Source organism: Myiozetetes cayanensis, unplaced genomic scaffold (genome assembly GCF_022539395.1).
Source record: "Myiozetetes cayanensis isolate MyiCay16 unplaced genomic scaffold, myiCay2020 scf18, whole genome shotgun sequence".
NCBI lineage: Eukaryota > Metazoa > Chordata > Aves > Passeriformes > Tyrannidae > Myiozetetes > Myiozetetes cayanensis.
This window is the reverse complement of record NW_026087389.1, coordinates 13480637-13506781: the sequence shown is the minus strand read 5'-3', so window position 1 is coordinate 13506781 and position 26145 is coordinate 13480637. Positions and strand designations below refer to the sequence as shown.

General features: G+C 36.1%; 1 protein-coding gene across 3 annotated transcripts in view; it reads left to right on the top strand.

Moving 5' to 3' along the window:
* CACNA2D3 (calcium voltage-gated channel auxiliary subunit alpha2delta 3) overlaps positions 1-26145 on the top strand; it is a 391160-nt gene that overhangs the window by 252139 nt on the left and 112876 nt on the right. For 2 of the 3 annotated variants that reach the window (XR_007628662.1, XM_050312819.1), the window contains exons 12-14: positions 3046-3124; positions 7329-7462; positions 26091-26108. Coding sequence is in view for 2 of the 3 variants with exons in the window: in XM_050312819.1 (XP_050168776.1) it covers positions 3046-3124; positions 7329-7462; positions 26091-26108 (231 nt within the window). In the remaining variant the exon portion in view is untranslated. The remainder of the gene's footprint in view (positions 1-3045; positions 3125-7328; positions 7463-26090; positions 26109-26145) is intronic. The other variant, XM_050312820.1, reaches the window with a different exon arrangement.

The window sequence follows — 26145 nt, the reverse complement described above, 5'->3', positions numbered from 1 at the left end:
AGGCTTTTGCTCTTAGAGCAAGTTTTGCTTTGCATTCAGTGATTCTGACATCTACAACTTTCAGTTTTGTAGATTGATATAAAAATTCAAGACTAGCACTTCTCCCTGAGAATATTTTCTCTCTCCACAGCAAACAGGTCGTGATAAGCCTAATTCTGGTTGATATCATATTTGGCAGGTCAGACATGGAAAGTATTTTAATTCAGATATCTTAAGTATCTTGCAAAGCTTTCAAAATTATCCAGAACCAAAGGGCTCTTTTTTGTCATATTTTTTTTGCCAGAGAGGTGCTTACACCCTCTGATGCAGATTCCTTCTCTGATGAAAATGGTCTCTTGATTCAGTCACAGCACTTGGATATTCAAAGGTGTTTTTCTCATTTGGCTTACACTCAGTTAGCCAGAGCATATGTAGACTATGTAAATGTTGTTACTGGATCTTCTGGGACTGGCCCATAATAACTTTGAATTTTTTCACTCTGCCTTGACTAAAACATTCTCTCCATATGGATTCAAAAGAATTCTTAGTGTCCTAACATCATGTTGTACCATAAGATACCAAACCATAGGTTTATCAGTGTGTATTTTTCACAGTAGAAGTGATTTGGTGCACTTCCTATTCAGTTATTTCACATTCACAAAGAAGAAAAACCGGTGGCAACTATTACAAATTTTACCTGCCATCATATATTTTACATGGTATCTGGGCATATGGATAGATATTAAATCTGGTACCTAATGTCTAGTCAATGTACAATGAGAATTTCAGTGGTAACTGTGATCAGTGTATCTTGTTTTGCACCATATGGAGCCCATCACTGCACTGGTGTTGTCCTCATGCAGCAGTTGAAATAGGTTGAACTTACCCTGATAAGTCCGGGAAAATAAAACTAGTATAAAAGGTGTGTGGAACCAAGGTTGTTTTTAGAAATGGGACTTAGAATGTAGTCTTAGTCATACAAGTTTTAATTCTAATAATTTATTACCTAATTCATTGTTGTGATTTCTGAAAACAGAAAATAACGTGGCAAGCCTTTGTTTTGTAAAATTATTTCTGGTGTGGTTTTCACTGCGAGCTCACAGTGAATTAAGTTTACCTAATGGGTCCAATGAACTGATCAAATGAAATTTCTAGAAGTAGAGAAATAATCAGAATTGGTTTCCATCAGAGCTGATTTTGAGGAGTTTTCTTGCTATTCTGAATGGAGCAGTAAACAATTTTCACAATACCTATTAATGTGTCCTTAAGGCCAATGTAGAAGGAAAACTTTTATGTAACAGTGGCATTATTTTTAACTAAAAATACCTTTCTGTGACCCTCTCATGGTTATTTTCTTACAAAGCTACTATGAATAAGAAATTATTATAAGTACTGAACAATATAGAAATGGTATTTTTAAATGCTAGTGTAGCTTATTATATAAAACACTTTTTATTTCATGATAACACTGGTAAATGTCGTGTATTACATGCACCATAGCAAGTGTATAGAGAAAAATACACAATGACTGGGGACAGGAAAGAAAAGCAACTCTGGTCACTCACCTTCAATTCCAGCTCTCTGTCTAATAGATTTCTTATTTTTTTTTTCAAGTAATTACAAATAATTAGCAGTATTTTTATGATGCTTAAAATATTTTGTAGCAAAACTGCAGATACCAAGGCAACCAGACGTAGAAAATATACTCAGAGAAAAATCATTAAAATCTTTGCAACAGCATTGCAGAGACAGCCCATTCCTCATGATGATCCATGTTACTGATTTGTTGAAATTTTATTTTTTGTAGGTTCCATGGAGTTATTGTGCTGCTTATGCCTGTTGTCATGCTTACTGCTCATCCATTTAGATAAGGCTGGTCTCCTTTTATTAAGAACACGGTCTAGTTTGATTCTTTATAGATTAAAGCAGATCACTAAATATAAATCTCTCAGATGTATTCAGTCTCCCCATAGGCTATATTGGAGCATCATTTTCAGGAAGATAAACTGCGACAGTGATTTATGCTGTATTTTGAGAGTGTAAATCTCACTGTACACTTTCATGAGTCTTTGTAGAATAAAGGTTTTCTTTATTAATGCTTTTCATAGGCACCAACAAAGTATAAAAGTACCGTTCTTTTGTTTAATGCTGTGTTCTTTACAGTCTTAGAGTGGGATTATAAAAAATGTTGGATTCAAACTTGCAACACTACACAGTCAGTGTGTAAATCATGATTGAGTTCCCTGTACATTTGATGTTTAAAAGAGTGGGAATATTTTTATGATTGATGGTCTCTAGGCATGATAATAAGGCAAAACATCATGTATGCCTAGAAACAGGATGTGGCCATTAAGAAAATGGACAAAAGGGCAGTGAGAGAAGAGGGAAACTTTCAGAGTCTTTTAAATCCATTTCTCTGAGGAAAAAAAAAAGGTCCTATGGGAACTTGGCATTAGTTTATTTTACTAATAATAAATTTTGTGAGCGAGGAAAAAATATTAATGGAAAAAATATTGAAATTGAATTTTTTTTTTTTATTTACAAAGGAATTAAATTACATTAAAGTGCTTCCTGTGAGTACTTACCTGTCTCTAAGTTGACAGTGACGCTGTGTCACAGGAATCTTGTAAACTGAGGGGAGTTTGCTTGCCTGGTGTTTCAGATCCTTTATCCACAGCAGCATTTGCTAATTAAGTGCCTGTTCCCAACTTTGTAGTGATTTTCTGAATTAATAAGTGCAGAACAGATTTGTCTGAAACACAAGAGTTTTGCTTTGTACCCCAATGGTTTTAGTTTATTCTCAATTACATATTAAACATAACTTTAGTTAAATGTCAGATTTTAAACACATTTAAAAAGAACAGTCATTCTGTTATATAGAACAAACCCCACATTTTTTTTATGAAGACATTACTACCAGAGATCTTTTTTTTCATGTACTGCTTAACCGGCAATGCTTTCTTAGAAAGGGTCTCTCCATGTGAATGACACATCTGTACCTGGAGTTCTACTGAACATGTTTTAAATGTGGTATTAATTGACTCATCTTTTGCATTGTACTTTCAGGTTCGTATTTTTACCTATCTGATTGGAAGAGAAGCAGCATTTGCTGATAACCTGAAGTGGATGGCCTGTGCTAACAAAGGTTAGTTCACCTTCATCTGTGAAAGCCTTGCTTTCAAACCCCTATTCCTGTGCCTTCCTGCATATCTGATCCTTCTGGAAATATGATGTCACTGACAACTAATGAGAGAGGATGAGCTGGGATTTTTTACAGAAAATTAAGACTTGTATCTTGTAACATAAAATTTGAAGAGCAAAAGGAGTCCAATTTGAAATGTATTTTTTTTCTTAAAATATGTATGAAGCTCTTAAAGTATGTGGTCTTAAATTTTTGTTCACAGAACAAACTAATTTTGAAGCATTTGTTCTATTAAAGCTGTTATTACTAAGAGTTAGTTTGGTTTCTAAGAACATTGGGTACAAGTCCTATTGTGTTAAGCATGGTATGTGAAACACCAGACATCCTGTCCCTTGAGGAACTGACAGTGTAATTGAAAAAAACTGGTTTATGTTGTTTAAGGAAAGAGCATTAAAACATTAAAGATGCTGAAATGCTACAGTAAAAGGATTGACTAATAAAAGTAAGAATGATTCAGGATAAAAAAAAAAACAAACAACCAAAAAAAACCCCACACCACCCTAATTAATCTTCAGGTTTTCTTTTTCCTTTCCTCTTGGAAAAAAAAAAGTTCTTTTTCCATTGTGCCACATTACATTATGATGAATTGCATCAGGTGCTATCCATTTAGTCATTATTTCTTTAACTACTGTTATGTCCAGCTGATGGAAATTACTCAGTTTGAAGTCTTGTCTTAATCAGCTAATATTACACCATAATTTAGTTTAAATAATAGTATAAGAATCCTTTGAAGCATCTTTTTTGAAGACAATTTAATCAACAAAATCTTTTAACTTTTTAGCCCAGCTCCACAAATTCATAAGGATCTAAGTACAGCAACTCAGAAATTAGGACCAGGCAATGGAGACTGGCTTAGAATAGATCATCTGGTCCACGTCTTCGTTATTCCCAGAGGGGGAAAAGTGGTCACCTTTGTCATTCTTCAGGACTACTTTGTTCTTTTCATAGCCATGTTGCTTTGAGTCAGAGTCTTACTCACATGAATCAACTAAACAGCTTAATGACTGTTACTTCTATAAATTTATTTCCCTCTCAGTTTAATAGTTACAATACCTGCTCTCTGATAGCTTATAATACAAAAATCTTCTACCTCTAATCAGTAACTATTTTTTTTTAGCTTTGAAAATCACAATTGGAAACAGCATAAGTCACTATGTCAGACAGTATGAAATTTAGATCTTTTTGTTACAGTTTTCAGCTATAGCTTGTCTATTTTATTTTAGTGAAATAAAGAATTAAAGCACAACAGATGAGGAGTGTAGAAAACTGGTCTAAAGATTGGCTGAATGTCTGGACTGCAGTTTACTCCTTGCATGGGTGGGCCAAAGTATGTTGTTGTCACTGAGGGTCAATGACCCTAAAGTCAATTTTCCTTTCAGTGATTTTCCCCTTGGAAGCACAACACAGATGAAGGCTGTTTGCAGGGTTTCCAGCTGACTGGACTGTGGACAGAAGTCCTTTCCTTCAGAATGGGTCACAGGGGAAATTCATACCACCTTGCAAAACTTCTTTAGCTTCTAGCTTATGATGGTGAAACCTTAAAACACCCCAAGCATGCTTTTCTGCTACATTTTTCTGTATAAGTAGGGCATATCTAGAGGGAGTTTGCTTAATGAAGCAAAACACCAAACCATTTTAAACACATTTTAAACATTCAAGATCCCAAAAATCCCTCTAGAGCATTTTGTGAAATTTGCATTGATTTACCCTTCTGTATCATAAGCAAGTGCACATAAAGGAAAACAATAAAGATTTACTAAGATTCTGAAGCCAGCAAAGGTGAAAATTTCCTACTGCTTCGTGTGCATGTGCCAGATGTTAGCAGTAGTGTCTAGAACTTAGAAGTAAGCAGGAACTACGTTTCCCTCAGCAGTCACTTCCAGCAGAAAGCTGTAAAGATGGGAGTGCATTACTTGCTAACAAAACCATTGAAACTTGTTTTGGTGGGTTTTTGGTTTTTGTTTTTTGGGTTTTTTTCAGTAAAGTTCAGTATTGCATTAGTAATTTGACAGCCTCTGTTTTACTTATTTGTTTGGCTTTTTAAAATATTTTGTCTTGAATCCTCACTGTGGTTGGCATGTCATAAAATGGACAAAGAACAGGATTCATCAGTACGAACGAGCAGAGGCTGAGAGAGCAACGTAGAGAAAAATGTTTCGCATATCGGGGGACTAAGAGTGGCTCCAACTCCAGCAGAGGACAGATCAGCCCCGAGGCAGGTTGTGCCCCAGCTGGAGCAGTTTATACACTATTGTATTAGCAGAGGAGAGTTCTGTACAGGAAGCCCCAGTCACATCCATTCCCATTATTAACATGACCCCAGCACCTCGTGCACGGCGGGCTGTGGCGGGGGTGGCAGGCAGCCAGTCACCGAGCCTGTTCACCTGCTCCAGAGGCCTCTTAGCTGGGGGGAGAGGGGGAAATCTCCATGGGAGTTTTACAGCTGCAGTGAAACAATGGATTGCCTTCTTAGTCACTGCACAAAGAGCATTTTTAAATACTGAAATTTTATTAGTTGCAAGAATGTTGCGTCTATTTTGCACAGTGCCCAGAAAATGAAAGGTGTTGCTCTCCGTGTAAAAACCAAATGGAGGCATCTTGAAAAGTTATGAACCTAATGGTGGACATGTTAGAGAAAAACAAGGCTATGTAGTGCAAAGGCTGTGTAGTGTGGCAAGGCAGCCCACATGCAGAGCATAAGTGTCTGTCTTTTACCACATTATTATACATATCTCATGCTTGTCATTACCAAATCTTACCCATTTCCTTCATGAGTTTTTTCCTGCTGGGGAGGAAAAAAAAGGTAGTGGTGACTGTATGGGGCTCTGAGGTGGCATAATTCACACACCAGGGAGCCGAGAAGCAGATGTTAGAATGCAAAAATTTAAGCATGGGTTTGCTACTATTGCTTACAGGGTCTCAGCAGCTGTACTTGAGAACTTCAGAGCAAGAACTTCTTTAACTGATGATTAAACCGTTAAACCTCTGTATGGGAACAGTAAGGTTTTAATTCCATAGGGTACCTCTGATCTCTAGATAAGAGAGAGAAAGTTTGCAGTGTAGGAAGCTATTCTTGGGAGGTTTGACATTTGCTACAGATAGGAAGAAACACAATTGTCAAAAAGTCTAAATATAAAGAATGTACAGAATCAGGAAGTTCTGGCATTCGGACTGCAGGACAACCTTACAATCTTGCCAAAACTGGCCCTCTCTAGACAAACACAGCTCAAAATTTCTTTGCAGTTGAAATGATTTCTGCTTAAGCTTAATGAAGCTTAATATTCCAGGTCTACAGAAGCTGTGAGGCTGTCAAATGATTAAAATTGTAAAGTGGCCTTTCATGTTTGTCTTTTCTCATTAACAGAAAGTGTATGAAGGGAAGTGATGCATTTAAATGAGGCCTGATGAAACTGTATCCTTGAAATTTGTCAGTCCTTCATCACCCTTGCATGATGTGGGCTCCAGATGCCAAGTTTGTGATGTATGAAGATATTTGACATCCAAGCACTGAAAAGGAAGTGGTGACAGCTCAAATAGCTGAGGCCTCTGCTGTCCTCAATGCCGTCAGGTTGCAGGAGATGTTTTAAAGGATTAACAAAGCTGTGATCACTAAAATAAGAAATTCTAGTTGCAGTCAACATTTTCTGTGACCTACCGTATTTGTAAATAACATATTGCTTTTTTTTTTTACAGTCACACTGTGTATGGATGAGTGTTTTATAGCATATGCAACTACTGTCCTGTTACTGTAGTTCTAATCCATCATGTTTCTTGGAACTGGATGAGACATTGTTGCACAAAGATAACATCAGTTCTAAATTTTAAAGTATGCAGCATTAAAAAAAAGCCCCAAACCATTAAACAACAATAGTTCTGAAAATAGAGGTTTAGTACAGACAGTGCAGGGTTTCATAGAAGTGTCAGAAACTCTGTCCTTGAGGACTGGCCAAAGGTTTCACAGACTTCTGCTTTCACCAGTTATTATTGTTTGAGGGTGCTTCTTGTGAAACATTCGTTTTTTGGCATTTCTTTTCTGGAAATAAATAAACAGAAAACACGACAGACAGAAACCGTATCATACTCCTTATTGCAGTCTTCCTTAGTTTGTTCTCTCTGGTTTAAAACTTTGAATTGTGTGTTTTCACAGGGTTTTTCACTCAGATCTCTACCTTAGCTGATGTGCAAGAGAATGTTATGGAATATCTTCATGTCCTCAGCCGGCCAAAGGTTATTGACCAAGAACACGACGTAGTGTGGACGGAAGCATACATTGACAGCACTGTAAGTCTGCATGACAAAGCTTTTAATAAAGGCTTATGGCAAATAATGAAGAATTAGGAACAAAAATGTCGTGGTAGAAACCCTCATTATGCACCTGATTTCTGTTGCTGGTATCTGGTAACTCTGTTTAAGAATTGGGACTTTATATCTTTATTCTACAAGCAAAGAATTCAACATTACTGAACTTTAGCAGATATTTCTACATTGTAATTATGTAGAAAATAATGAAACAAACATGACTTCCAGAATAGTTTCAAAATTTATGACCTCTAAACCTACATTTTTTAATAATCAAAAATGAGCATTCAACAGAATTTAATTATATCGAGTAACCATTTTTTCTCTGTTTTAAAACATATCAATGAATATGTCAGCACAAACATAGGCTGACAAGAACCAGTGTTTCCAGTGTAGAAGGGTGGGTCAACATCTAGGAGTCAACTGTGATATGTTGGGGAAGAATATTGAGAAGATTCTGCCTTTTAAAGTGAATTGAATGGGTGATGTGCTAAAATAATTGTCATAAACGTCCAATTTTAACTTGGCATCCTTGTGAAATGAAGTTGGAGCACAACTTTTTATTATGCAGTGACTGAGCTCTCATGATGCTTGTGTAACATTTGTGGTAAATCATCAGATTTGCACGTAAAGGTTGTTCATTTCCATGGGTTGGTCTAAAACAGACATTTTATCTATTTTTTTTTTCTTATTAGGTTTCCTTTGTCCCAATTAAAATATTTTGGTTTGTAAATTACCCATAGAGCACGACTTTGCAGCAAATGTCTGTCATTTAGTATAAATGATGCCAATTATTCAATATGATGAATAGAAGATCACAGACGACAGGTGGCACAGTTGTTTCTTTCTGTTTTAAATTTTTACTTTCTTGAAGATGGGGCAAGGTGGGAGAATCTCATCAGCTTCATTTTGATATTTGGATTTTTTTGTTGTTTTGCAGTCTGTGATGTTTCTTGAAGGTTCAGTTTTAAATCAATACCAAACTATTGTAGGGAAAAAACCCCTGGGAATAGAGCTTTTACTTCATTTTCACAATTGTTTAGGCCTTTCCTATTCTTCAGTTGTGGCCATGGTTAATGTAACATAAGTAGTAAAACTGCAGTTATGAAGGAGAAACAAAAAGTTAATTGCTTTAGAGGGAATTAACTTATCTCTCTTGCCTTTTTTTTTTTTTTTAAATAACATATTAATCCAGTCTTCCTTTTGTTCTCTTTCTTTTATTGAAAACATGAGATGAACAGAAACTGTGGGTTATTATTGTGCCTTCAGGGAATCCCATGAAATGGGGAGATGACCAGGAGAATCTTGATCTCATTCACTTCTTTTTTTTTAAAATGCTTGAAGTAATCAGTGTGTGTATATGTTGAAGGGAGTTTGTGTATTTGCTAGAGGGAGTGGCAGGAACAGATTCATGGAAGTGGTGTCTTAGTGCAGCTCCCCCCTTGTCCTTTGCCTATGAATCATGCACTGAAAGTGTTGCAAACAAAATCTTCCTCCTTCCTCAACACCAAGTCCTCACCTTTACCTACCAACAAAGTACAAAATGCTGCTTCAGAATTAATTTCACACTTTACTCCTTCTGTTGTCTGTTAATCTGTATTTTTTCTGTCTTTGTAGGGACAAAAATACTCATAAAATTAGTCTTTCACTGATTCTCCTGTAGGTTATGGAAAGGCTAAGGAAAATTAACAACTTAATGTTGTGTGAAATACTAAGTGAATACAGCAGGGGTTAATAAATGCAAGTGAATTTAAGAACAGTAGAGGGAGTGAAGAAAGGGAATCTTTCCTGAGAAAACAGGAAAATAAAAGACAGGGGAGCTGTTACAATGTTGAACAATGGAACCGTTTGAGTCCACACAAAAGGTCGTTTGCTGCAATCAAAATACTTCCAGGTTCTTCTCTATCTTTTCTTGTTTTCTTACTCTCTTGACTAAACTAGTTAATGTTACTATACACACACACATACACTCGTACGTAGTCACATGCACACACTTATTTTAAGGGTCTGAAAACTCCATTCAGCACCCTAACGGGTTGGATGCTATAAGAAAAGATTTTAAAATTAAATACCATGATCTTCTTAGTTGCAAACTACCTTACTCCTCCCTCCTTCATCATTCTTTCCTTTAAAAAAAACCAAAACCCATACAAAACGTATACAAAACTTTGGAAATAGCACTGAAGGGAACCTTGTAATACATGAGACATGCTTCTGCCTCAGCTGTTTTCAGAGACAGGTTCCCTGACCATCTCTGTCTTGGCATTGGAAGTGCCATTTAAATAATCCCCTCTGTCCCAGAACTTGTTGATTTTCACAGCCAGTTTGTGTCCTTGCTCCTCCGTGGCTGCTGCTTGGATCATTCCAGGTTAGAAGGGTTAGTGCATTTCCAGATAGCTTAAATGCTCTTATCACCCAGCTGTGTCCAAGCAACCATGGCTGCATTCTGAGGGTTTAGGGATTATAAAGCAATTGAGTTTAGGCCCTTCTGGATGACTCTTTGTTTCACAGGCAACTGAACTGTCTTCCATTTTTCTGCCCCTAGACTTTGTTCTCTCCCCAGTGTTTCCTGTCTTTCTGAAGAGGTAACCAGAAGGCTCCTATGGTCATTTTTAGTTACCCTTCATCAGAAAAAATTGCTGGGCAGCAGAATCTTCAAGGGAAGTATTATATAAAGGATGTCTCTTGGTATTGTGGGTAATCATCTAAAGAGCACAGAAACCTTTAACTCATTCTTATGGTCACATCTGGAATGGGAAGAAACACTACTACTTTTGCTGCAGGAAGTAAAATGAAGACTGGTCTGGCCCCCAAGTTCCCACTGTTTAAAAGCCTGGGATTGAGAATTTGTTTATTGGGGTGTACAATCTGGCCTACTTGAACCTTCGTTGACTCTTCCTGGTGAAATTTGTTTCTCATAAGTGTACCCAAATATATTCTCTGGATGTACCATTGAGTTCATCTCCTTCAGGCTATTAGTTTCAAGCTGTGAGCAGATTCAGGCACAAATTACCGCGTTGGCTCTGTTCAGTTTCCGACTGGAGGATTTCTTTGCATAAAAAGAGCACATTACTATTTGATTGAATATTTTGAGATGACTGTCTGGTGCTCCAGAATTTAAGAGTTCATTTAAAAAAAAACAGTGTTCTGAGTCATTACAGGTCATGATTCGTAATAATATGAACGGTGAGTGCTTTTGCTCAGTGTTGAAGTACCATATGTTGATTCTTCATTTGCTTTATCGCCACGCTCTCACAGGCATAAATATTCAATTATGGATTTTAGTTCAATTTTAGTTCAGTTCTTTAATTGATGCTATATACATATATATATATATATACCTAATTTCTGTCTCTTTTTGAAGGAGGTGTTTTTTGGAAATATTTCCTGACCAAGACACTGATGCTATTCTAGTAAGGCAACCTGCCCAAGAACCTAATTTTCCCTTATGGGGGAAGTAAGTTGAGATAGCTCCAGTGAACTACAGCCTTTACTCTTCATGAACTTCTTATGGTGGATGTTACAATTACATCATTGCATATATGAACAAAAAAACCTTCAGTATTCATCTTCATTCTTAAAAAAAACGAAGTACTGTGTAGGCATAGTTGGGTGCAGGTTCTTTGGAGAAATACAGCAGGAAGTATAGGAAGCTCATACTTTTAAAATACCTGTCTCATCAGAACCCAAGTGTTTTCTGTATGGAAATTTAAATTCTGGGATACAGGTCCTTTTAACAAAAGAAGAATTCTGAGCCCATTCCAGATAGGCAAGGGAAGCTGTGTACATGATCCTATCTATAATGTACAGAGTTATAACAGAAAGTGCTACAGACTGAGAACTATTATGCTGGCATTTTTTCTATCCAGAACTTTCTGATGAGGTATAAAAATGCTAATTAGTGTTTCTTGCATTCACCCAGTTTTGTGTTCAATGCACAGAAGACCCTTTATTAAGTAACAAAAATAAAATAGTACCCCATTTCCACTAGCTTCTATTACCAGAGGTATCTTCAAACACTTTTGGTGACCCAAGTTAATTGTGCTGTTTTAATAAGTGGGTGTAATTAGCATTTCTGTCACAGTAAAGGATTCTTGGGCCTCTATTTCAAAAAATAATTTCTAGATTTTATTACTGGTATATATTAAAATGCATCAGAGTGTTCAGAGTGTTCACATACATCTGCAGTAAGTAAATATTGGTAATCATTGAAGAACTGAATGTCAGGAAATGTCATTAATCAGCAGCTGGAATAAGAAAATTTACACACAGACAGTAATTTTTAATTTTTTTTTTGTACTGCTTTAATAACTAGAAATCTGTGTTGCTTTTTTCCCAATCCCACTTTGGGTTTGGTTACATGCTGTAACCTTCCCTTTGCTGCCAGCATCCCTTAATCTCTAAGAATTTACAACTCTTTATCAGAGGATGTCATCACCTCCAACTGCCTCTGAGGTTCCCATGAGAATTTCCTTTTCTTGCTTTGACATTTGAGTGAATTGGGTTGGGGAAGAAAAATCCCTTGCATGGATATCATGCCTTCCATCAGGTAGGTTTGTATGTGAAATAAGGTTCTTCAAGCTCTACTTTGTCTCCTACAGATCCGCAGTAGTCTTTTGAAGGCTCTGACATGGGAGTAAAGTAATAAGTAGCCCAGGCAATGCCTTCTTATCAGCACTTCAGTTTGGATTAATTTTCCTGAAAGAGTACAACAGTTCTGCCTATTTCATCCTTTTTGAAGCTGTAGGAACACAACTGAAGTTTGAAGTCAGAGCAATTAGAATCTGCTGTATCTGCACTGGGACCTTATAGGTCTGGGACAGTGCTTGAGACATTAACTATGCTGGTCAATGCAGCTGCCCATGCACACAGGAAAAGCAGATTATGCACATGTTTGTAGGAAGGTGCCACACCCCTTTATGCCAACGATTAGCTTGCTGTCTATGGTAATCCTTACTGACAGTCTAATAAAAACAAAAATTTGAGCCATGACTTCTGAGTTCTCTGGCCCAAAATTTCTAGTTGCCATAATTAACTACCCCTGTTTTCTCCTAAGCAGTTTTAATCTGTTTGTTTTACTGCTGGATCTAGAATAAATTAACTATCATTAAACACGTGAACTGTTTCAAATTCAGTAAGATCTGTGTCAACTGTCAAAACATAATGAGTGCTCAAGATAGTAAATGAATTAATCTCTCAACTGAATAGAATTAAAGCACTCTCATTGCCTTTCAGATGCAGCTCAAAATAACAATGGATGCTGTTCTTTTATGTTAGAAGATGCACATCTGATTTCCTAACACTGGCAGTAGGGTGCTAATCAGAGCAAGGGCTGTTGTGCTATTTATATTTGTGCTCAGACCCCGTGTTTACACACAAGTACAAGAGTCTTGGTGCAACATGTCCCAATAAAATGCACAAATTGAAGTGAAAATTGGGGCATGCACAGGAAAAGAAAGTACATAATCACCTAGTGGGAATATGACTACTTAAGAATGATTGGTGCATTATTCCATGCATACAGTATGTACAAATAAGGGTACCACCTATGCATGCTTATGGACGTATAAATGTCTATCTTTCAGCATTTGAAGTAAACTGCTTCATTTGGTAAATGGTGTGTTTGTGTTACACCTCTGCTAATGCTGGAACTTTTGGTACTGGGACAATTTCCAATGATTGCATTAAGCAAAGAATATTACTACAGGGAGCTAATTGCTAGTTGTCAAAGTCACTAGAAAAACTGTTGTAAGGAAATAGCAATACTTAGTTTAATGAATTAACACTTTTCATGTGTATTGCTCTATATGGTATTTACACTATAAAATGCTATATGTGATACATCAAAAAGATGTTTAAAACATCAAAAACAAAAACAAAAGTCTTGCACTTAAAGAGGAACATAAAATTTCCTGCTGGGGATGTGGAACATGGAATGCCATCTGTATTATATGGCACTGAGAAAACTGATTATGTTTGGACCTCTATTTCATAGCAGATGGGTTCATTAAATTTAATAGCCTCCAGAGCCTTTAGAAACAGTGTTAAAAACATGTGGAACATGCTGAGACACTTCACTTCTCGCCCCACAGTCATTATAACTCTGGCACAGACTATAAATATTACAGTACTTTATTTCCATTGAATCGGATTACTATTATAATTATTTTTCCTAGTGTACATTTACATGAGAAATGCAGAATGCAAATTGTTCTTCCTCAAACTTTGAGATATGCATTTGATGTCTTTAAATGCATTTTGCAGTTCCTTGCACTTGGAGGCTTTTATATTTTTATCTTCTTCCTGCGACATCAGCAAGCAGCTGTAATGCCACAGCAAAGCTGTGTCTTAAGCAGCTCAGTTCCCAGTGTGGTGCAAATAAGACAAGCATTAAGTTAAACCATAGAAGGGAAATCAGGGGAGTGTTACATCTTGGCTTTTCATATTGCTTCTCCTTTCTAGTGTTTTATTATTTTATATGATAGGGTAACTACAGTTTGACCTTGGTCTATGTTCATCTTTTATCACTGGATCAAAGAGAGATTAAATATCTAATTTTGAATCAGATTACTTCCTGTGGAATCATTGCTTTAAATAAAGTAAAATCTCACCTTTTTGAAATATGCTCAGAATTTGATAGCTAAAGCAATATTTTACCATTTACTTTTCCATTTTAAAGGATGTTTCAAATGAAAACGAGGAAGTTTTATCATAAGTGCTTTGACATCTGTCTAACATTCTTCCACATCTTCATTTGCATGTTCTGATGTTTAAAGTAAATTACTGTTTTAACAAATTTTGTCATACTTGATCATGTATTTTTTTTCTAAAATACCCATTTCCCAATAACCGTATCAACTTCTTCTTGTACAATGTAATTATCTTCTGTTTCCACTTCCTTTCTTGCAGAAGGATGTGACCATCCACTGTCTTTTACTGCTTTTTTAAGGTCACTCTGGTTTTTAGGTTGTACTGACCATTTTAGTGTGGATTTTCTCTTTCTTCACATCACTGACTTCAACTCCAGTTTTGCTACTGACCGTTGCTGACATTATTATCAAGACCTATGAATTTTAATAAACCACTAAATTCCTACTACTAGATGATGTATGATGACAGGATTAAATAATGATACCTTCCTCATACGATTTACACTTAAATAGGTAGAATCACCAGTTGCTTAGGAAGAGCAGAGAGTGTAAGGACATTGTAAGACAGGATAGGTCAATGCAATAAGCAATTTTTGGTATTTAGGACAGTATACAGTGTCTACTTCTGCAGGTTTCCCACACAAGTGTCTGCATCTCAAGAATCATTGAGTTCTTGCTTGTGTTAAACTTAATTTCACAGAATTATGTTAGGAAGAAATTTTTCCTCATATCCCATCTAAAACTCCCCTGGTGTAACTTCAGACTGTTTCCTCTTGTTCTTTTGCATGTTACTTGGGAGAAGAGACTGACCTCCACCTGGCTACGCCCTCATTTCAGGTATCATTGATAAAGGCATTGAACAGGACTGGCCCTGGTACTGAGCCCTGGGGAACACCACTAGTGGTCAAACACCAGCTGGATGTAACTCCATTCCCCACCACTCTCTGGGCCCGGCCATCCAGCTGGTTTTTTCACCCAGTGAACAGTGCCCCATTCAAACCACGAGCAGCCAGTTTCTCCAGGAGAATGACATGGGAAACGGTGACAAAGACTTTCCCTCATCCACTAAGCAGATCACCTTGTCACAGACTGAGATCAGCTTAGTCAAGCAGGACCTGCCTTTCCTAAATCCATTCTGGCTAGGTCTGATCACCTGGTTGTCCTGCACATGCTGTGGGATGGCCCTTAAGATGACCTACTCCAGAACCCTCCCAGCACCAAGGTGTCTGTAGTTCCTTCATCCTCCTTCTGACCCTTGTTGTAGACAGGTGTCACAATTTCTAACCTGCAGTCAGCTGGGACCTCCCTGGTAAGCAAGAACTGCTGACAAATGATTGAAAGTGCCTTCTTATATGAAAACTGATTGGATACATTTGAAAAAGAATCCATAGAATTAATAGTGTCAGTAGATTTTACCTGCTGGGTGATCTCCCACTGGTTACTGTGTACAAATTACAGAGAATTGCTCTGCTGTTGAATTTGATTAACAGGCGTATTCATGGCAAAAGGATATTGGTCTCATTTGCAGACACCTGCACGCTGGAGATAGAGCAGCTTGGGACTATTTCCAGCTGTGATCTGCCAATGACATACAGTGCCTTTGACTAAGGGGAGAGAAAATGCTTCTCATTTCCACCTTGTTTCACAGGGAATTTTCTGGTTTTGCTGTGACACAGAAATAAGATCAAAAGCTGACAGGTCACCAACTAGAGAAAGAATTTGTTTCTAGATCCCTTCATGTTATGGTGGATCCAACATTTAGGAGGACATGTCTATTCTGAGTGAAAATAACTACTTAAAGACATTCACAACTAATAGCTGTTTGTCCATCTTTGATCTTACTGCCTTCATTCTGAGTGAAATTGAGTTAATTATAATGAAATTGTAGCTGTTTTGTCAGATACATTACTTTTCTCCAGGCTGTTTTTGTCTTCAGTTTTCATGTAACAGATATTTTAAGGTAAATGATTATGTAGGAAAGCAATGAATTTAGTATAAGGTACTTAATCCCATCCTTTGATCTCATATTTGTCATTCTTTGACTTTCTAGAAGAAAGAAGGCAGTGAAGATGAAATATAATTTATCTGTGCTGCTGGAGAAAAACCCTGCAATAATAAGAAAGACTTATTAAATTATTGGTGCTATTCGAGCTTTGCTGCAGTGGCAGAATTCAGTGCAAAAAGGAAAGGAAGGACAGAGAGTAAAAGTAATAATGTTTCTTTTTGTCTGTTGTTCCGTAGATAGGGAAGTTGTTGGTTATAGTTGAAAGATGATTTAATCAGTGGGCAAATATACAATCTACAGCAACATCTGTACGAGCAGGAGAAAATTTAGAACACTTATAAGTGTTTTCTCAGGATTTCATAAGATCCATTTCACCTGCCCCAGTGTCAGTTTTTTGGGGAGGAAAAAGTAGTCAGCCTTATTATTAGTTTACATTTGCTAGTTCTAGGAAAATCAGTAAAATCCCTGAGGACTCTCTAGGAAGAGCTGCTACATGGACCCTACAGGGCAGTTCTTTTTCTCTTTTTTACACTAATTTCTATATAGTGTAAGTATTATAAGTGAATACACATTAGAAAGTATATACTAATACCAAAAAAACAACACAAAGAGGTTTCTAATATCTTTTTGTTCTGTTGCAGTCAAATAAAGGCCTCAATTTTCAATGTTATTAGGTGTATTCCGGAAAACTGTGAAAATAAAATGAAGGTAAACTACATAAATCAGCTATGTGCTTGCATTCCATATGGGTTACATTTGTTGACTATTCTTCTTCTTTATTTTACCCTCCAGTAAATCAGTAGTATCTCCATTTATGTACCTGGAGTTACAATGATGTAAACCAGAAGATGCATTCATTGTGTCAGTTAAAAAAAAAAAAAAGAAAAAAAAGAAAAAGAAGATGTGGTGAAATCTGATTTTACACTAATGAGGGGTTTATGTCTTTGAAATTTTTCTTGTGTAACCAAATACAAGACAATGGGGTCTATCCCATTTTAAGTCCTAGCATGTCTAAATACTGCCTTAGTGTCTGCAAGCAGCTCTAACTCTAAGATAGGTGAAAGAATTTTGAGAATTTTGAGACCTTTTCTTGTGAGTTTTTGTAGTTAGGAAAATTTTCTTGACCTATTAGACAATGCAATAAGGGAGAAAAGAGTAGAAGGTGACGAGTAACTATGCCTTGGGCCAGAACCTTTCCTTGAAATACATTTCACATGTGATGTATTAAACCATGAGAAACTGCATATTTGAAATTAATTTAGGTCGTCTAGAAATGCTCTCAGATTCCTGATCTTCTAACAGTTTAGAGCCTTAGCTATTGGCCAAAATGACCTTTAGCTTTGAACTTTAAAGCTGTGCAGAGTAAAAACAAAAAGCTCCTTCCAGAATAAAAAAGCAGGAGAAATATAGCTCTTTCTTCTGAGGGAGTGAATCTTTATAGAACCTGATGAGTTCCTGTTGCAGTATGACGAGTCCATAAAATGCTCTGTGGCTTTTTCAAGAAAGTGTAAGTATAAAGTCTTGATGTAAAACTAGAACATGAGGTATATTAACTGTTTACTTATTGGAGGGGTATGAAGATAGAATCTGTTTCTCAAAGCAGAGATAATGAATAGAATGTGGCATTGATTATGTCATTTTATCACTTATAATGGCAGCACCTGTCCACAGACTGATATAAAAGTTTTATAAGAAAAAAGAAAGACTGTATTGTTAGAGTAGGAGTTCATCCAACTAAGAGATTTCACAATGTTAAGTGAAGTGGTTTCTGAGATTTTTTAAAAATTCTTTATTTTATCATGTAGTTTAAAAATGTAACTCCAACAGTTAGAGACTTAAACTTACCCTCTGATCTTGTACATCTCTATTATCTAATCAAATCAGTATCTCTGTTTATACATGCGAACCTGAAACCACGATGTTCCACATCGTGATCACCTTGCTACTGGACTGTTGTATTTTCTATATTAATTTATTTCCAAAATACACATGGGGCATTTGATTCATAAATTTTTATACAAAGCCTGAATGCAATTTTTATGGAGATTTGTTCCTGGTTTTAAGGGTTATGCCTCCTTCCCTCACAAAGTGAAGCAGCACTTTTTCGTGTCTGTCTGAACTCAACTCCTGGGCTTCATGCAGGGTTTTTACGCAGTATTTTTGCACACAATTTGTTCTTTCTTTTTCTTTATGCTTCATCTGAACTTTTGCAACGTGCCAAGATGGACCCATGAGTGTTTTGCCCTTTCAAGGGCAAAAGGATAAACAAGAGAAAAGGTGATCATCTTAGAAAGAGAATGAAGGGGTTTGAAAGCTTTTCATTTAATTGTTGTGCATCAGCTGCCTTTCCTACTGCTTTCTAGTGCCCTTGCTCTATTATCATATCTGTGGATTTCTTCCTCTCAGCAAATGAAATTGTCCTAAGATTTTCTTCATTCTTACTTCCTTTAAAATGCATCCCTTGTTGTTTATCAGCTCAAATAATCTCATGAGCATAGGGTATCTATCTCATTATGGCCTCCAGCAAACTACTCCATACAGAGCAGTTCTGGGCCATTGGTTACTACATTACCTTCCAGGTGTTTTGTACTAGCTAAATGCAAAATCTGTACTCATTCAGAAGCACTAAATGGGAAAAAAAAATATAAAATGTAATAATTTATTTGTTAGGCAACTAAGCAGATTGTTCCCTCTATAAAAATGTTCTGTTTTTTAATTCTAAAAGATAATTGGTTCCAGCACTTAGAGTCCTGTAGTGGTTCCAGTCTTTGCATCAAACTTCTAGAATCAGCTATTTCAAAATATCTTTGGAAGGACTTGTTTCCAAGCAAGTAGGCAAAAGAGTAAGTCCCATTAATTGCAATCTCTCCTCCCCTAAACCCAGTCTCATTTTTCTTTGCTTTGATATTCCTACAATCTTTTGCATCACAGATTCATGTTCTTATGTGATCAATTTAGTCCTTCAGTTATGAAAAGCAGGTAGTAGATTACCTTTATTGTATATACAGTCTTATTGATGAGTTTCTCAGTGATAAGTTTTTCCTTGTGCCTGATTCTTCTGGTCCTGTTCTTGTATATTGAACTTCAGTCATCTGAAGTCAATTAATTATTTCCTATCTTCCCCCTTTGTTTAAGTGTTAAACAGTTCACAGTAGTTTTGCAGGTGCTTTACTTTGTCCTGGTATTAGCCAAAGCTTTCATTTTTCAAATACAAGTTCATTGATTTCATCATAAAGTAAAAAGATCAATAGCTGACATAAAAAGAAGCTTAAATGAAAATAATGGAAAGCAAATTTATATGGGATTAAACATTGTAAATAAGTTCTGCCAGTCCACTGATGTCAGGGCAGTTTTTTTACAGAGTACAAATATTGTTATTGTTAACCCTGTATCCTGAACACAAACATATATATAAACTTTATAGTGGGTCATTTTTTCCTTCATACCTGTAAATAGTGTCCCCTGCTGATGAGAAAATGTTTACTTTTACAGGGAACTGCTGCACATCAAGTAACTTACTGTCTTTACTGTCTGTTTCTCCATTTCATGTTCTATTGTCACAGTCCAAACTGCTCTGATCTTAAATGCTACTCTTTACATGTCATAGAGTAAATGGCAGCAAAAGATTCTTCTGTATTAAATGCAAGATCCACAAGGTTAAACTAAATTTCTGGTTGAATTGTACCTAATACAAATTGTCAAGGCTAGGTCCTAAAGACCTTTCATCATGGTTGATTCCTTCACTCCCGTGAGGTTGTGAACACTAACTCAGCAAGGGAGAAATGACTCTTGGGTTTCTAAGTTGTACCCCTAAAATGCATAGATAGTTTGTGACACAAGGGAAAGGGACAGAGAATAAGGGAATGCAAGAGGAGCCTCGATACACCCTCCGGTGCTTCTGGCAGAGCAGCGCTCTAGACCCGCAGAAGGAATGGTACTCTGTGAAAAAAAGATGGAAAAAAGGGTAGTTTGGGATAATTCAACCATACATGCTCTTACAGCAACTCCCTTTTTAGACCATGTTGGATGATTGAGGCTGTTTTAAAAGAACAATTCCATTCAATACAATTACAGTAATGCTAGAAATCATAAATACAATTAGTAAATCTAATTTTTAGAAGACATTCTGGCTTGCTTTACACATTCATTAGATCAAATGCGCTTTCATCCATCCTCAGAAAGGGATTGTCTTTAGATATTGGTCTCACATTGATATGTAGAGCAAGATTTAATATAGTGCAGGATCAAAACCCCACTAAAGTCATTGCAGGGTTCTCATTGACTCTAACAGGCACTGCATGAGGCTCTTGTTTGGTTTGGCTTTGGGGCTAACATGGACTGTACTGTGGGAGAAAGAGGATGTGTGTTTAGATCCTAAGAGGATTTATGATTATGATTAAGAAATTAATTTGTTTTTTCCTAGAAGGACTGTCAAAGAACTTGTTCTTTTTTCCAAATGTGAAAGGGCATTTATGTGAGAATAGATGAATAAATGAGTATGTGTGTATGCACCTATCTTCTGAGGTTGATTCTTTCCTTCCTTCTCTTCCTTCATTCCCTCTCCTGGTAATTCAGAAAAATTCTTTACAGTATAAAGGCCTTGCTTAGGTTTTTTGCATTGAAATAGAAGTGTGAATTTTTTTTTCTTTTCAGCTCTTGTTTTACTCCAAAGCAGTTATTTTTCATTTAGTAGAGCTATTCCTCTGGGAAGGATTCTCATGCTATTATCTATCGCCTTTCTAAACATCTCATTTAGAAATAATTAACATTAGTAATAATTAAAATGTCACTATCTGTTCTCTAGAGATGGTACAAAAGTATTACGGAGAAAGAGCCTAACTGTATAATTTGGTGCTGTTTTACATCTCACAAGCTGTAATCTACACAAATATGTTGAAAGTTTCCACACAAAGTTCAGAGAGCAGATGCAGACAGATATGACTTAATTAACTGTTTTAAAAGTTGAACACATTTAGATTTTTTTTGTGTTGATGTTTTTCATTTTAAAAACAAGATTGTTAGTGCATTAGAAATTCTTCAGTCATTTATATTAATAAGCAGTTAATTTCAGAAAATATGTAAAGTGTTCAAAAGGTGGAGCCATTTTGTTAAAAAGAAGTTAAGTATATGTAATTTTTTAGTATACTCAATTATTTCTTAGTTTCAACCAGATGCCTTTGCAGCTCCTACGTTTTCGTATTTTACAAGAGTAACTTCTTTTCTCTCTGTCATTTTTAGGAATCCTTTTTTAAAGACAGAACTAGAATTGTAGTTTTCATTTATTCTTTATGACTCTCTTCTCCATAGCAACATTTAGATTTCCTCTGATGGGCATACTTTGCATGCAGTGCACAGTCTATCCTTGACTAAAATGCTGTAGTTTCTGAAAAATATGTGATAACACAGTAAAACAATTATGTGAACAAAGAAGGACTTGCTGTTAAATCCCCTGAAAATTCAAATGCATTTTCCTTAGAGATGTCAACCCAGTAAGATGCAGGTTAATGCCATACTTTTAATATTTATACTGAAACCTTAACATCAGGAACATCCCAGTAGGTGGCTGAATTTTATTTTTTCCTATGTGTGTGCATGTAATTATCTGTGATGCCTGTGGTAGACGGTTCTGGAAAGGGGGGAATAAGTGCATAGATTGTAAAAGAAAAATCACCAAAATCATAATATTTAAATGCTATATCTTATAGCAACTAAACCAGTAGATTTTAAAGCAGAAAGTTTGCATTTACTGCTAAAAACTAAGAGTTTGAACATTCTTTCTGTTCTCTCCCAAGTTTTTTGCCTTTTATGGGAAGAGGTGTGGAAACCTACCTGGCAATTTATGAAGTGCTTTGAATTTCTGTGCAAAGTGCCACGGCAGTTCATATCTTTCCTGAAAGTGTATTTTTAAAAAGTAAAAGTTCTAACCCAGACATCCACTGCCAAATTCAGAGCCAATATGTGACGTGAACGGGAGGAGTCTGAACATTGCAAATCATGAATGTAGCGATGCGTTAAGGTTAAATTTAGTGCAGCTCCCAAAGTATTTACAGAAATGGCTGTACGATCAAAACCATATTCAGACTTGTTGATCATTTACTGACATGTTTGTAGTTAATTCCTATTGATTTTTATTGTATCTGATTATGGAACAATCAAGTCCATAGGGCTGTCAGCCTTTTTCTGCGACTGGTGACATTTAAAAGCTTGGCAGGAGAACAGGTCTGTGGAAATTAGGTCAGTGAATGTAAAATAAGAGTTACTTTTTTATTTTTCAATGCTTTAACATAAGTACATCGCAATAATTATAATGATAACTTCATGCAAATATTGGAAAAATAGAAAATTAAAAGTTACTTTCATAAAGATATATGCTATTTTTATTTCTTTTGTAATAGAAAACAGTTTTCTGATGTAATAAGAAGCTGTTGAGTGTAGTTTAGTCTTGCAGAAGATTTGTTTTTTGCTATTCTTCAAAAAAACATTAAGTTGGATCCTGATCCAAAAGAAGAGTGACTCTATAATTCTGTTTTCCTTTAAGAAATGGTTGGAAATCTAGGACATATAATTATATAGTGTTTTGAATGAATTGTTGAAACAGCTATAAAAGATTTTTAAAGTGTATGGCTTTTTCTTATGGAATTATCACCAAATCACAAAATCAGTCTTGATGAACTTGTTTTGTTAAGGGTGAAAAGAGACAGACTTTTACAAGGCATTTATCAGGACTCCTGGTCCTATAACATATACCTCCTGCTTCTAAAGACAGTATTTCAGGTCACTCTTTGGTATTGAGGGCTTCATTCCTATTGGCCTCACAGGTATCTGATCCAAACAATAGTGCAAAAATCCTTGATGTTGGATCCCTTTGCCTGTCTTGGGTTATTTTACCACGTTGGAAGTGACTGTATTTTTTCTTTTTCTGATAATACCAAACACATTTCCATGAAGAGCCGAAAACAATACTAGATTATTTGCAAATGTGGAAAGCGTGACACTGTGTGCAACGATGGTATTGAAAAACCTCCTGCAGTTATTTATTCTGTGTTACATTGTGTGACAGGACCCCAAGTTGACCTGAATTTGGAAGTGGAATTCTCAACGTGTCTCGCTGGCATCAAGCATATTGTGAACCTCAGGGGGCTTGCACTTTCTGAGGAGTAATATTTTAAAATCCACAATAGAATAAGAAAATGTGAGACAGCGAATGGCCAGGCTTCCTCCCTGCATCTATGCCCCATCATGTGTATTCCTTAGAGACAATCACCAGGGGGAGGAAGAGACACCGCTAGAAAACAAATAGGAACAGGGGGTACTTTGGTATGGTTGGAGCTGAATAAAACCACTGAAAGGGTAGAATTTATCATGGATATAAGCAGAATAGAAAGACCTGCAATGCTTGAGGGCCAGGGAAAGATCACACAGTTTACTGCAAGACTGCCTCCTGGCAGTGTATAAAGCAAACCAGGAATCAGAGGTACCCTCTGGGTTTTACACAGAGACAGGCAGTTTTTAGACTATCCAATAAAGGGTTCAGACCAGAGGACTATTACTATTATTGTTAGGAAAATTATTTGTTTCCTATGGCCTCCCAGAAGGGGTAATGTCAGACAAACCTCCACAGTTTGTTTCAAAGGAATTTGTAGCAATTATTAAAGTGAATTGCTGACATATAAGATTTTGTAACAGCCAAGTTTCAAATCAGCAGTGGAATGAAGATTTATCTGACTGGAACAAAGACAGATTTTTTAAATTTTTTTTTTTTTAAGGAAAAGACTGTGAACCTGGATTTTGAAGCTTAGGTGAAAAGTGTCAAGCCCAGGAAAATGCGTGATGGAATGTAGATCTTGTCTGACTACCTTATTATTCTTAATCAACGTTGTGACTACTAATATTTCAGAAATAGGAAGTATTTTTGATTTTATAAGAGGTTATATAAATTCAGCAATAGATAATACAGATCTCCAATTTGTAAATGCTTATTAATGTGCTCTTGAAAATAATCCAAGTAAATGCAATAGGGATATTCAAAATAGGGGTAGGGATATGTGCAAAAATGTGTAGCATCAGGTCTTCGTGGTAATTATTAATAGGAAATCCTCACTTGCATTCCATTTGACTCCCTCACATATGAGTTTGCTCTGTGTAGTGGGCTTGGGCAAACTGTAGAGTTCTTCAGGGTTTGTTCCCAAACTGGGAGTTTGGACATCAGTCTTCACTGTACCTATCTTTATCTCAGATACCAGTGAAAAGATGCTTGTAAATTTTGCAAGACAAAGATGACATTAACAAAAAAAAAACCCTCAAAAACACAACAACAACAAAACCCCCACAAAAAGTTATTATGTTATAAAGCAAACCAGTTTCAGTGCTATAATAGCAAATAAAAAAGAAATCATGTTGCAATATTCTCCTTTTGTCTAAATGTAAAAAAGAAGAAACTTCCACTTCTCAAAGTTGTTAACCAAGGAAAAAAACTTATAAGTAGTTAAAATTTAAGAAAGGCTTTAAAGTGCTCTAACCTGTTATACAGCATTTAGATCATGTATTTACAGTTCACAGGTATCTGCACTTTCTGCAGCAACCCTTGTATGTGGTTCAATGTAATCAATTATTTAAAACTCCAGGCTTTTAAAGATTATGCTTTAATGTGATCATGGTTTTTATTTTGCTATTGGATTGCTGAAGTTTTAGGATGACAGAATTTCACTTGCAGCAATTCTCCCTGCCATGAATTTTGTTACATTTTATATTGTGAAAACAGAGAAGTTGTGGCTGATTGCTCCCAGTGTTTGTGAATTAGAGATCACGTTACAGTTCCCTTTCATGACATGTTCTGATGTGGATATCTGCTTTCAGCAGAGGACCTTGTGGAAGTTGTTTTTTTCTATTTGATTTATTTCAGAGCAAGGACTAAAGGTCAGTCAGAAGCTGACTAGAGATCTTGAAGGTCTATTTTGCATTTGGCATCGATTCACCTGCCTGTTTTGTCTTCAACTGATGCCTTTAAAGAACAATTTGTATGAGAAAAACAAATTTTCTGAGAAGGTGGATTTAGCACAAGGCTAAATTGCTATGAATGTGGGATTTCTCTACAAGTATGAAGTAGGAGGAGAAGAATTCAGAAAAAGGGAAAACTGTATTGGACCTATAATACTTTGGTTTTCTGACTTCCTCCCCTACAATGGGTTTTCTCTTTTCTAAAGTGAAAACAGAACCCATCCTTCAACTCTTGATAACCAAGGTATTTTATATGTATTGGAGTCTCCTGCCTGCTCTCCCTGCCTTTTATCGTGAGTTGTTGCTTACAGTAAATACTGTGCATACAACCAGGGTTGTCTAAGAACATCTGTGTGATATAAATATGCATATATGCATAAACACTTACCTTTTACTTGCATATATGGGCATATAATCATACTTGTCTTTACAGCACAGAAATGTATTGTTCTATGCATAATGTATTGCATATTATGCATGTATAATAACATGTTTGCATAAGCAGTTACTGACTTTTTCTTACCATTTTGTTTTTCTTTCCTCTGTTATGGAGAATACAGCCTGCTACTTTAATATGATAATCTGCTCTTGATGTCTATGTCATTTAAAATTAAAGCCACCTGTATGTTGAATTATATTTGTGTGCAGGAAGATGGAACTACTTCACAGTTCAGGTGTGATACCATATCTGATGAGAAAACAATCCCTCTCAGTGTCGTGGTATTTAACAAATTGCATGGTGCTTTTGTGATACCTAGTAGAGAAGCTGTCAAATAACTCAGTTAAAAAGCCCTCAGTAAGTTAAATCAATTGGCAATGTAAACATAGTTTCTCTAGTTTCTTTCCTTTATAGTTTGTTTTATATTATACTTTTGATTTTATTAATACAACAGCTAAAGTAGCTGTTCAAATTAATTTAATATATAATGATTGCTTGTTCTGTTTTGTTGTTTTCCAGCTCCCTCAGGCTCAAAAGGTAAAATATTTTAATCCAGTCTTAGTCATTCAAAGCA